At 48.2% G+C, this 13230-nt stretch overlaps 1 protein-coding gene across 1 annotated transcript in view; it reads left to right on the top strand.

Annotated features, from left to right (window-relative positions):
- SH3PXD2A (SH3 and PX domains 2A) overlaps positions 1-13230 on the top strand; it is a 237414-nt gene that overhangs the window by 42510 nt on the left and 181674 nt on the right. Inside the window, exon 2 of the mRNA XM_007470435.1 lies at positions 11466-11546. Within this exon, the coding sequence (XP_007470497.1) occupies positions 11466-11546 (81 nt within the window). The remainder of the gene's footprint in view (positions 1-11465; positions 11547-13230) is intronic.

Below are 13230 nucleotides of genomic sequence, written 5' to 3'. Positions count from 1 at the left end.
CCTCCTGGAGGTGAAAAGGGCTGGACTCTGACCCCTGAGTCACTGATATAGGCCCCATGGAGGTGGGGACAGCCACAGGCTGCCGAAGAAAGTGAAGGCACAGCCACAGCTCACAAGTGAACCCCCATCTCCTTGTTTTCTTTTCCCCATTTGAGCTGGTGAATTCCAAAACTGGAGGCAGAATTTTGAGAAAAAGCACTGAGTGCAAACTCCCTAACTGGACCTCTTGAAGGCAGAGCTGACTCTTACTAGCACAAATTACACTATAATACTGCTTTCTACTTAAAGAGTATTTTTTTCAGCTAGTCCAGTGGTCTTTTTTGGTATTGGTCCACCTTGAGTGGTTCTCAACCTGTAACAACCTGTAGACTTACCTGGGAGCTCTGAAAACTACCAATGTCCATCCCAACTTTCTGGATTCTAATTTAAATGGTATACAGTAGGGTTGGCAGGCAGTATTTTTTTTACATATAAATTTATTTATCTATTTTTGGCTGCGTTGGGTCTTCATTGCTGCGAGCAGGCTTTCTCTCTAGTTGCTGCAAGCAGGGGCTACTCTTCGTTGTGGTGCATGGGCTCTAGGTGCACAGGCTTCAGTAGTTGTAGTACGTGCGCTCTAGAGCGCAGGCTCAGTAGTTGCGGCACACAGGCTTAGTTGCTCCACGGCATGTGGGATCTTCCTGGACCAGGGCTTGAACCTCTGTCCCCTGCATTGGCAGGTGGATTCTTAACCACTGCGCTACCAGGGAAGTCCCAGCAGACAGTATTTTTAAAGCACTCCAGGTAATGGTATATGTAGACAGTGTTGCAGACCTTGGCTTCAAGAGCTCAACATTGAACTTGAAATCCCCTATCTACCCAAGAATGAAGACATATTGGATGTTGGCAGAATATCTAGGAGCTGGCGCTAGCCAAAGGACAGGCTAAAAGAACACAATTGTTTTGTAAGATGGAAATCTTATTTAAAATTTTGAACACGGGTTCAAGCCCTGGTCTGAGCCCACGACTACTGAGCCTGCGCTCTAGAGCCCGCGTGCCACAACTACTGAAGCCCGTGCACCTAGAGCCTGTGCTCCGCAGCAAGAGAAGCAAGAGAAGCCACTGCAATGAGAAGCTCGCGCACCACAACGAAGGGTAGCCCCCACTCGCCGCAACTAGAGAAAGCCTGCGCACAGCAATGAAGACCCAACGCAGCCAAAAGTAAATAGATAAAACATTAAAGAAATAAAAAATGTTTAAAAAAATAAATTCTGAAAGCCAGACATAGTCAAAAGAAATAAAATAATAGAGAAGTGTATAAAGTGAAACGATTGGATTTCTCCTTAACCCAAGTAACCACGATTATCAGTTTGTTACATTTTTCCAGATATGTAAAATGTACATGTATGTGCTCATGCACAAACCCCCATACACACCTCCCCTGAAATCTAACTGTATTGTATACACACTGTTTTGTAATCTGTTTTATTCTTTTCTCGATATACTGTGAACATTTTCCCTTAATGACACAGAAAGAGCCCCCTTATCTTTAACAGGTGTAGGAATCATAATTTATTTGACCATATTTTAAATCGATAGTCAACATTCCTCATTTTTTGCTGTTCCAAACAGCGCTGCATAAACATCTTTATGTATATAAACACACACACACACACATAGACACACACATCCACACACTTGTGTGGATAAATTCTTAGAGGTAAAATTGCTGAGTCAAAGGGAATGCTGGTTTGGGGCAGATATTGCCAAAATGCTCTCCAAAAAGATTGTTCCAGTCTACCCCATGCAACAAAATTCCTAGTGACAGCAATTCTCCTTGTGTCAAAAGTCGAGCTTTGCTGAGCACAGCAGAGAGGAAGGTGTGAGTGTGTCAGATGGCGAGGAGGAAAAGGTGGGGTCACTTCCCCTGCAGGCTGTGTGTGAAGGAGGCCGCTGGCCTCTGGCCTTGCCTGCCTGCTGTGTTTCCCAGGAAGAGGAAACCAAGCTGTGTGTGTTAACCTTTGCCGTGCTCCCCAGGGTGTGACGGGGGAATGGGGCATGGTCACAGGATGTGTGTGTCCAGGTCAGCAGGCCTGGGTCAGTCATTGATTTGGGAGTGTGTGGGGCTAGAATCCTTCTTTCCAACTCTTTCCTAGATCCTCTGGGCTGCGTCCAAGCCCCTTGGAAGCCCAGGAGCGTGATCCTTTCTGTGGTTTGGGAGAGGATACGTTTGTTTAAGGTTTCCAGGACTCTAGCTCCTGAATGTCAATATGCATCTAGAGTTTTTCTCAATTTCCACAGTAGGGAGAGCCTCCTTCCTCTAGCCTGGACACCCTGCCACTCTCTCTGGGCTCCTGGGCATTACCCAAGACATCCATGCCCACCAATTGCTGGGCCTCTCCATTGGAGCACCTGCTGATTCAAGATGGTCAGACACATTTTCTCTGATAAGCTGGCTTGGGAACAGAGGGAGGTGGCAGGGCTGGAGGGAGGGAGGTACAAAGGTTCAACCACATGCCCTCAGGTACTCTAGAGAGCGAGCAGCGGGGACCACACCCAGAGCCCTAGAAAACACAATGCCTTCCTTTCTTGACTCTGGGCTCATTGGTGTCTCCAGAAACTTCTAGGGAAGAGGCTAAAACTCCAAGAGCACAGAAGACTGTGCTAGGCACTTTGAAGGGTATGGTGGGAAAGAGAGGTGACGTTTATTGAGCAGCTAGTGTCCCAGTCTCCGTGGTTGTGCTTTGCTTGTGTTCTCATTAATCTTCACAGTGAAGCAGGTGTTACCACCCCCATTTTATAGATGGGGATTGGAGGCTCAGAGAGAGTACCAACTTTTCATGTAGTCAATCGGATTTTTTTTTTTTTTTTTTTTTTTTTTTTTTTTTTTTTTTTTTTTTTTTGGCCACACCAAGAGGCATGCAGGATCTTAGTTCCCCCACCAAGGATCGAACCCATGCCCCCTGCAGTGGAAGGGTGGAGTCTTAACCACTGGGCCGCCAAGGAAGTCCCTAGCCAATCAGATTGATTCTAAACTGTGCAAAATAGAGTGCTGGTCCCCATAGAGGGCTCCTTACCCCCTGCCTCAGGGTGGCCTCAGTACTGACTGATGGGTCACCTACACATGGAACAGCCACCTGACAGAGCAAATCCTTGTGGCAGGGGCTCTGCCTGGCTCCAGGCAGTCTGGTGTAGTTATTAGAGAGGACGAAGTGGTCAGGCTATGGCAGTCGACACTGCATTTGAACCTGAGCTCCATCACTTGCCATGGGACCTCAGGTAGATCGGTTATTTCTTGAGGTCTCTTCATTTGTCAACTGGAGACAATAACAACACTTTCCTCACAGAATCAATGTAAGGATTAAGTGAGATCATCTGGATAAAGTGCTTAGCAAGGCCTGGAATGCAATAAGTGATCAATAAACAGATGTGGCTATTATTTTTGTTCCTAATGAAACCACTAGTTCCTGCATTTAAGAAAAAGGTTTGTAAAAAACTGGCTCTTCCTGCTGTTTCTGTCCTAGTTCTGGTGACTGTAAGGGCAGAGCTTCGACATCTGAATCTTTTTTAAGGTCCACATAGGGTTTGTAAATCCTGGGAGCTCCTACTTTGCACACTCATTTCCTGTCCAGGAAACATGAAAAAAAAAAAGAAGAAAAAAAGCCTCCGACCCCGAGGGGCTTGCTACAGCCTGTCCATCCTTTCAGCGGGGTGCTCCTGAGGATGGCCATTGTTTTCCCAGCCCTGGGCAGCACAGTTATTTTTGCTCTTCTGCTTTCCCAGGCCAGGCTTGTTCTTAGTAGTGGGATGTGTGTGTGTGTGTATGTGTGTGTGTGTGTGTGTGTGTGTGTGTGTGTGTGTGTGTGTTACCCTGCCCATCTGTGTCCCTGTTTCTCATATCCTGCTCCCCTCCTACTCCTATTCCTGGTGTCATGATCCAAGTCTCAGGACAAATGGAAAGAAGTCAGTTCACCCCCTCCCTCTTCCTGAGTATCTAAATAGCAAAGGTTCACTGGGCGCTTCCCATGTGCCAGGCCCTGTGCTGGGCGCCCCCATGTGCTTCATCACATTTAACAGGAAGATCCCTTTATAAACCACACTTTGCACCTAAGGAGACCCTGACTCAGAAAGGCTAAGACACATGCCCAAGCCCACACAGCAGAGAAATGTTGAAGCTAAAATTTAAATCCATCAAATGCTTTCAGAGCCGTCTTCCTCCTCCATGATGCCAATGCTGCCTTTGGTCCTTTCTGAGCCTCACTTTTTGGCATCCCATCACTCCATCTTATACTGCTTCCCTACTTGGTTTGTCAGTGTGAGTCTGGCTGCCACAGCTGAGCTGTAAGGGCCTGGAGGTCGGGGACTTTGCCTCATCTTTAGAGTGGCACAAAACCAGGCACCAGGCAAGCACTCACTCGACATTAGCTGGTGACTTCGTTCCTTCACTTACTTAGGGGACATTAAATGAGTGCGTCTTAGGTGTAAAGTGTCTTGCTGGGCATTAGGATGCCATAATCTGCCTTCAGGAAGCTTGTGTTCTAATGGGGAGATACAGGGTTAGATCACAAATCCTCACAACAGCCCCAAAGTGAAGTAACTACTGTTATCCCCGTCTTGCAGAGGAATAAATGGAGGCACCAGCAATATGGACGCTTCCTCCAAACCCTCTTGCCTATGCATTGCCTTCAAAATTAAATAAACAATCGAGGCCCATGATTCACGCAAACGATGGCAGGCACTGAGTGTGATGAGTACCAACCAAACACTCTTGAAGGTGTTTGATACAGTTTAAGAGCCTGCTGAGTATCCCCTCCTCCAAATCCCCTTAAAAGCCCTTTTTCCAAATGCAAATCAAAACCACAATGAGGTATCACTTCACACCTGTCAGAATGGCTATTATCAAAAAGACAACAAATAAGTGTTGGTGAGGATGTGGAGAAACGGGAACACCTCATGCATCGTTGGTGGGGATGTAAATTGGTGCAGCCACTTTGGAAAGCAGTGTGGAGGTTCTTCAAAAAATTAAAAATAGAGCTACCATATGATTCAGCAATTCCACTTCTGGGTATTTATCTGAAGAAAACAAAAACAGTAATTAGAAAAGATACATGCACCCTTATGTTCATTGCAGCATTATTTACAATAGCCAAGATAGGGAAGCAACCTAAGTGCCTATCAACAGATGACTAGATAAAGAATATGTTTTATATATAAATACACACACACACGCACACACACACATATATAAAATGGAATGTTACTCAGCTATAAAGAGAATGAAAAAGTGTATAATATATAAATATATAATATAAATAAACATGTAATGTAAATTAATGTAATATATATTGGGTTTCCGTATGATGTTATGGAAGAACCCGAACGAACGCTTTGGCCAACCCAGTATTTACTCAGCCATAAAGAGGATGAAAATGAAATCTTACCATTTGTGACCACATGGATGGACCTAGTGGGTATTATGCTAAGTGAAATAAGATGGAGAAAGACAAATACTGTATGATTTCACTTATATGTGGAATCTAAAAAACAAACAAAACAACGAACAAACAACAGAAACAGAGTCATAGATACAGAAAACAAACAGGTGGTTGCCAGAGGGGAAGGGATGCGGGGAGGAGAAAAATAGGTGAGAGAGATTAAGAAGTACAAACTTTCAGCTGCAAAATGAGCACTATGAGCACAAGAGATGGCACCAGACTTGCTAGGCTGGTGGGCCCAGGTCAGATGATGAAATCTGGGGAGCTTTCAATTTGGGTGCAGCCAAGTGTTGTCAAGATGGGTCTTTGATACTGGGGCCCCTGCTGCTTATCGGTGGAGGGGGGGGTCAGTGGTCCCCAACAGGGAGGAGGAGGGGCATCAGCCCAGCACTTGGTGGAGCCACTTGCTCTAGGAGCAGCAGCCCTGGGGTCCTCTGCCCTGCTGGGTGGTCTGCATCTTGAGGATCAGCCCGGCCTAATTTGGGACTCCCCTGCCCGTGATAGGACTTAGTACATGGGGCCCTCTGAATAGAAGGTTAGAGCCTATTGGTACCTTAGGGCTGCCATCATCTTCTTGAGGAAGAACGTGATGAACTTCTCCAGTAGGAAGCCAGAGCAGCGATCACGTCCCTAAATGTAAACTCCCCTTTACTGGCTGTTGGAATGTGTTCATTCAGACTTCTGAACAGTCCATCTCAAACATTAAGCATCCCTCCATCTAGAAGATTTGGGAAAGTTGAGGAGCTGGGTCCTGAGAAGATACCATAACCTCGAGGGCCCTGGAAAGCCCTGACAACCTACCCAGGGGACAAGGTGCTATGTCCTGGCCAGAACCATTCTGTATGCATTAGAAGGAGGTGCTCCTTTATCTGTGTGCCTGCAGCCTGGAGCCAGGGTGCACAGTTTGGGATGCAGAGGATAGGCTAGATTTCGACCCCTACTTGTCCCGGGCAGTCTTTGGACAGTGAGCAACTTATACAACTCTATGCAATGCCCTAGTCCTAGCCAACTGGTCCCACCCTGTGTTGCTGGGAGCCGGTGAAGGAAGATTGTCATTGAGTTTCCATTTGGCCTGGGGCAGCTGGCAGGGGTCCAGGGGAGAAAGGCCTCCTTAGTAAACTGAGCCACAGTGCCACAAAGGTAGAGGATTTCCCCCACGGTTCCTAACTCCTTGTCTCTAACTGTACTTTTCATCAGTACGGGGAGCAATGGGTACTAACTGGCACTTTCTAGTTAAACAGGGGCAGGTCCCAGGCCTTCTAGGAATGATTAGGCCATAACTTTGGGTCATTAATTGGTCACAGCCCAGGTCTGATCATGGACCTCCCTCCATGGAAACTGGGCTGGGCTTCATTCTCAGTGCTCTGGCGCTGAGCTGCGGGTCTGATCTGCATCAAGGCCACTTCCTTGTTGAAAGGAGCAGGACTTGGAAGTCTCAGAAGCCTCAGACATTTCTGGGCCTAATGAGCTGAGCAGATGGGAGGCAGCCCAAGATGGCCTTGGAACGGGTGGGCTGGCGGGACCGAGGCGTCGTGGAGCTTCTGTACTTGTGTCTGTGGTGGAGACCCTCCTCGGAAGAGGGTGAGCCTGGCAGGTGAACTTGAGGCTCTGGGGCTTCCTCTCCGGGGGGGGCTGGATGCAATTTCTAGATGCTTGCCATCTGCCTGAAGTGGCCAGAGATGGGGTAATAGAATCCATGAGTTTTTAAAATCCAGAAGGAAGGGAAACTCCACCCAGGAAACATAACTCCAAGTACAGTGTGTGGAAGCAGGGTGTTTAATTGCAAACCTTTCTTGGAACCAGCTGCTGGGTAACGTTATCTTGGTCGCTCCTGCAGCCAGAGGAGAGTTTATCTGGGGCCCTGACATAGCCCGGTAAACAGAGCTGGCTTTCTTCAGTGACCTCTGCCCTCTCCCCCTTGCCCTCCACCTGCTCTTTCTCTGCGTTTTATCGCTAGGGGCTCCAGCACAGCCAGCTCAGGGAGGCTTGAGAAACTCTGATTTGGGGATGGGGGAATGTGGGTCGGGCTGGAATTTTGTGTATCATTTGCTCATCTGGAGTGATCATCTAGGATGGTCAAGCTTTGGAAGAAAGCAGACAAGCGTACAGCCCAGATGAGGGAAAGGGGCCTGGAGGTTGTCCACAGGCCCTCTGGGCTTACCCCCGGGGAAGTCTCTGACCGTTTCCTCAACTCAGGCTTTACACTGTTTTTCCAGGAGGGTAGGCTGGGGGTGGGGCTGGGAGGCTCTGGCAAATCGCAGAGGTTTGGGAGAACCAGAGGGCGGAGGCTCATTTCCCCACCCCGACATGTAAGTCACCAGAGGCCTGTCTTCCTTGTGGGTTCAGGTCAAGTGCTAGATAGTGGCAATGCCCTGTGACGCTTCAACTGTTTTCAGTAGTCAAGGAAGAAGGACTTTTCTAGGGCAGGTGTACGCTGGTCACGTGCTGATTAGTCCTAGACTAGGAATTAGGAGGTCTGGGTTCCTGTCCCAGCTCCACCACTAACGGGGTGAGCACACCTGCAATGAAACCAACATAGTGGATCAGGCCTCGTAGCCCTGAAGGCTGTGCCCATAGAATAGAGGAAGAGAGCCTGAGGGTCTTGAGAGGCTGGGCTGAGGTCTCACAGCCGGATGATAAGGAAGGTCCTAAGAGTGAAACCGGGGAGTGGCTGACTCCAGGCTCTGTGCCTTTTCCTTGGCAAATTGCCATCCTTGGTCCTAGGTTCCTCCTCTGCAAAAGGAGAGGCCTCCCAGCTGCCAGAGGCAGTGAGCCTGTGATTAATTCTCCCTGGGAGGTGAAGGGAAGCCCTTAATTACTAGGGAGGATGGAGCATGGGTCATGTTAAGCCCCAGTTAAGCCCTTCCTCTGGGTCCCACTTGGTTGGCCAGGGAGAAGGACTACTGTTTAATGGCCTGCGAGCGAGTGCAGACTCTCTCCCGAGAGGGCCCGGTCACTTGGGGCCTCCCTACGGTGCATCTGCCTGTGCAGAGGTCAGGAAGGCAGTACCTGTCGTGCACAGCATCTGTGGGAAGGGGAGATGCAGGTGGGAGGGGAGATGTAGCTGGCAGGATTTGGGAGTCAAGGAGCTGGGGGTCAGCAGGGGGGGATGGGGTGGGCTATAACCCCTGTGAGAAACCGTAGAGCACCCTGCCACAGTCGGTGAAGCCAGTTGTGTATGAGAGTTTCCTCTGTGTCTGTCTGGTTTTGTAGCATTCTTAACCGTTGATCTCTGTCTGGGCCAAGTTCTGTCTCTTCTTGGTCTCAGGCTCTCAGAATTAGCCTTCCTCCCCCATGTTCCTCAAGGGTTGTACAGACTTTTCAGATTACCCAAAACTTTATTTTAAAAAATGCCATTCAGTCCTCATCAAGTAGTTTGATTAAATATCCCCACTCCTGAATTTACATATAGGGAGACAGTCCAGTGTGGTTAAGAGCATAGGGATTAGACTCAGCTGGACCTAGGTTCAATCTTTTGCTCTGTATTTTCCTAGCTGTGTGACCTTGGGCAAGCTATTTGGCTTCTCTGAACCTCAACTTCCTCTTGTGCAAAATGGGGATCACAATGGTAGCTACCTCTTGGGCTGAAGATTAAATGAGCTAATGCATATGAGTGCTTTACACTGTGCTGGCACATAGTAACCATTACCTAAATGGTTTCTACAATTTATTGTGTGAGTTATATGTTTATATATGATACAAAGCAAAGCATATCCCTATATATTTATTTATGTCAGTTTATTTTGGGCTTGTGAGGATAGGGATGGCCTTTTCACTTTATGGTCTTTCTTAATTGGGATCACATAAAACATGTCATATCATAAATACCCCATTTCAGGGTGGCAACACTCAGCTGTATTTGCTTTGCTTTATGGCGCTCTCCTTGGGTGTGTTTCAGAACAAACACTCCACACGGCACGAGGCTGACTCTGTGACTTAGAGATCGGAGGGGAGAAGGGAGTAGATTCAGAGCTCATTTCTTTGGCTGTTAACTGAGCAGCCAAACATAAAGCCTCATACTCCTGTGTGCAGAACTCTTGCTATGAAGTAAATGTTCGTGCCTTCCCCCTCCCCTCCCCTCAAATCCACAAGTTGAAGCCCAGATCCCCAGTATGATGGTGTCTGAGGTGGGGCCTTTGGGAAGTAATTAGGTTCAGGTGAGGTCACAAGGATGGAGCCCCAATGATGGGATTAGTGCCCTTATAAGAAGAGGAAGGGACTAGAGCTCACTCTGTCTTCAGCATGTGAAGACACAACAGAAGTCGGCCATCTGCAAGCCAGGAGGAAGGTTCCACCAGGAACCTTGATCTGGGACTTCCAGCTTCCATGACGGTGGGAAATAAATGTTGTTGTCTAAGTCACCCATCTATGGAATTAAGTTTTAGCAGCCCGAGCAGACCAAGAGAGCCCTGCTCCAGGCATGTGGTGAAGTCAGCCAATCTGATGCCAAGGTTTCCAAATGCTCCTTCTCTGTGCTAATGTTCCCTCCTTCTCACAGTGGCTGCGACCCTGACCTCTCTGACCACTTTGTTCTCCTCTCTGATGGAGTCCCCTCAGACCTCCTGAATCAGAATCGCTAGGCAGAGTCCCGGGAATATGGGTTTTTAGGGAGTTCCACAGGTGATTCTGGTGGACGGGGCATCCTGGCAGGGGAACCAGTGCTGTGACCTACAGCAGCTCATTCTCCTCTGAGGGAGGAAGCGGGTGGAGGTCTCGCCCACGTCTTAACCCTGGGTCGCCCTCCCTTAACGCTGTGCTTGGAGACATCACAACAGGCACTGTGGGGAAGTTCAGCGGAGTAGCCCTGAGGTTGTGTGAGGGGACCCTCCCTCTAACTGAAGCCTCTCCCAGGAAGGCGTGTCTTTGGTGTGAGTTCAGATAAGAGGGACAGAAATGGTGGGAAATATAGGACAGATTGTGTGGGCCTGGGACTTTCTCTCCTCCAGTTTGGAGTCCCACCCACCTCCTGGGCTAGTTGAGCGTTCCAGAGTGGCCTGAGGCAGTAGTCCAGAGCCTGGTTGAGCACTGGGAACTGGGGTGACATTGGGAATGGGGTCCTGAAATGCCTTCATTTCAGAAAAGTTTACAAATCTTCCATGTGCTAATTTCTCTCCTGTAAATCTCCCTCTCATCCAGAGGGTCAGTTTGGTTGTTCAATGGAGCAGAATGGTTTCTGAGCACCCACTCAGTGCCAGACGCAGAGCTAAGACTTAGGGATACTGGGATGAACCACACATCTCTGAAATGTTTACAGTCTCCTGAAGTGGGTTCAGAGTGTGTACTGAGGATCAACTGTGGCAGAATGACCTGGAGTGGGTTTTTTAAAACATAGATGCCCAATTTCAACAAATGTACCACTCTGGTGAGGGATGTTAGTAATGGGAGAGGCTGTGCATGTGTGGGGGTGGGGATATATGGGAAACCTCTGTACCTTCTGCTCAGTTTTTCTATGAACCTAAAACTGCTCTATAAAAATTGTTTAAAAGAATAAAATGTAGATGCCTGATCCTCCAAAACCCAGGTCTACTTATGAAGAATTTCAGAGGGTGGGGTCCTGACATCTGCAATTTTGGAAGGCCCTTTGCAAAATCTCATTCACCGTAAAGTTTGAGAACCAGTGGAAATAAGCTACTTAAATTTTTAAACAACCCCAAATTTATGTTCATTGTATAAAATACACATAAACAAGAAGAAGAAAATTAAAACCACTTGTAACCCTACCCTCCTAAGGTAATCATCCTTAGCATTTTATTGAATACCCTTCTAGGTGTGTGTGTGTGTGTGTGTGTGTGTGTGTGTGTGTGTGTGTGTGTATTTAGACACATGTGTGGCATCCATGTCTACCTGACACTGTGCTAAAGCCCTGGGGACAAAGATGAGAAAAAGAATGGTCCTGGCGTGGAATACCCACAGTCATGTAAAATGATGCCTGGCACAGCTTGAGGCCCTGCTTTAGTCACCCACTCACCTGCTCTTATCTTTTCCCCACAGGTATACATCATTAACGTGACCTGGTCCGACTCCACGTCCCAGACCATCTACCGGAGGTACAGCAAGTTCTTTGACCTGCAGGTGAGTGGGTCTGAGCTCAGATGGTGCCTGGTTCCACACCTGGTTCCACACCTGGCCTGAGTGTCTGGTGGGTTGGCTTCTCTCATGTCCTCACTCATCCAGAGAATCCCCTTCCCAAGCTCTCAGGGTCAGAGTCTAGGCAGAGCAGAGGGACAGAAGAGGGAACCTCGGCGGTCAAGCTGGGTTGGGCTCAGTCTTGGATGATGCAGGCAGATACTTGGGGCTTCGTTGGCTTCCTCAGATGGTCTTAACAGTCATGCTTTGTCACCCTCCTTCGTCTGGAGGGTGGTAAGCCAGGGCGGAAAGGCGGGAGGTTGGCCGTGGGTGCTGGGTACTTGAGCAGACATGTGTCTGTAAACATCCAGGGTGAGACACAAGCCACCACATCATTGCAGGCAAAGAAAAGCAAACACACAGAAAAGACTGAAACAGAAAAATAAGCAGTTTCTTGAACTACAGACATAAATGGGGCATACCACTGTGTCTGTCTAACCAAATAAGGCTCTTATCTCCCTGTTTGTACAAGTGTATGATATGTGTGTCTCTCTAACATACCCAGGCATGTCACACAGGGGGATGGTAGCACGGATCCACAGTTCCATTGTAGACACCTCCCTTGTTGCCAACTAATTTGATTAGGCCTCTTTAGGTTACAAGTAATAGTTTTACACTCATACTGGCTTAGACAAAAAGGAGACTTGGTTGGAAGGCTATACCAGGGAAGCTTATGCAGTCAACCAGATGGTGGAAAGGGGAGAGAGGCAGTGGCTTCAGGAACACCTGAAACCAGGACCGCTCTCCCTCTGTCTTGTCTTGGCTTCTCTCTGGGTACTGTCATCAGTAGTTCAGCTGTCAGTAGCTCCCAAATTTCATATCTTGTGGTTCCCAACAGCAGAGAGACTGACTCTCTCCCAGTTCCAAATTGAAAAATCCCAGGCAAGACTCTGATTGGCCTGACTTGGGTCAGGTGCCCTCTCTGCACTAATCACTACGGTCTAGGGTAGACAGACATGAACACAGACATGGCCACTAGGGGGCCCACCGCTGTTTATCAGAGGCAGGCACCAGACAAGGCAGAGTCATTGAGAGTTGGGCAACAACCCTTCCTACACCAGGAAGGGAAAGCTGAGAGGTTCTAGATTCTTCCTTAGGGCTATGAGCCTGGTTTAGGCCTATAAAAACACACAGAAGAGACATCCACTGCTGGCCCTCACAACCAAGGTCCACTCCTTCCTTTGCAGGCCGCTGGTGGTGAGTCATCTAGGAGAGGCCAGGCTTGCATGTTTGCCTCCAAGTACCTGACTTTATCCCACTGTCATTATGGCTCTATCTATGAGATGAGCCAAAGGTGAGCCAGCTTCCTGAATTACAAATCCTCTCTTAATCTAACAATATGGGATTGAAAGCCACACCTTACCCTCCTGCCTTCTTCCTCTCCCCCCATCAACTCCTGTCCAGTCTCCTCGTGTCCTTCCGGCGTAAACTGTTGGGATTTGCTGATACCCCATCAATGGGTGTAGTGTGCTGGACAGGAAATGATCACTTAGTTGGGGAGAGGGAACCCTGAAAGGACTCATTGATGAGCCAGAGGGAAACTCTCAAACCAGAACTTTTCTTCCCCCTCTTTTCTGTTCTATTCCCCTACCCCCTCCCTAGTTACAGAATCTCACAGGAAAGGAATGCC

Source organism: Lipotes vexillifer, unplaced genomic scaffold (assembly GCF_000442215.2).
Source record: "Lipotes vexillifer unplaced genomic scaffold, Lipotes_vexillifer_v1.1 scaffold916, whole genome shotgun sequence".
Classification (NCBI taxonomy): domain Eukaryota; kingdom Metazoa; phylum Chordata; class Mammalia; order Artiodactyla; family Lipotidae; genus Lipotes; species Lipotes vexillifer.
Note: the sequence above shows the minus strand (reverse complement) of the source record. Positions and strands in the feature narration are given on the sequence as shown.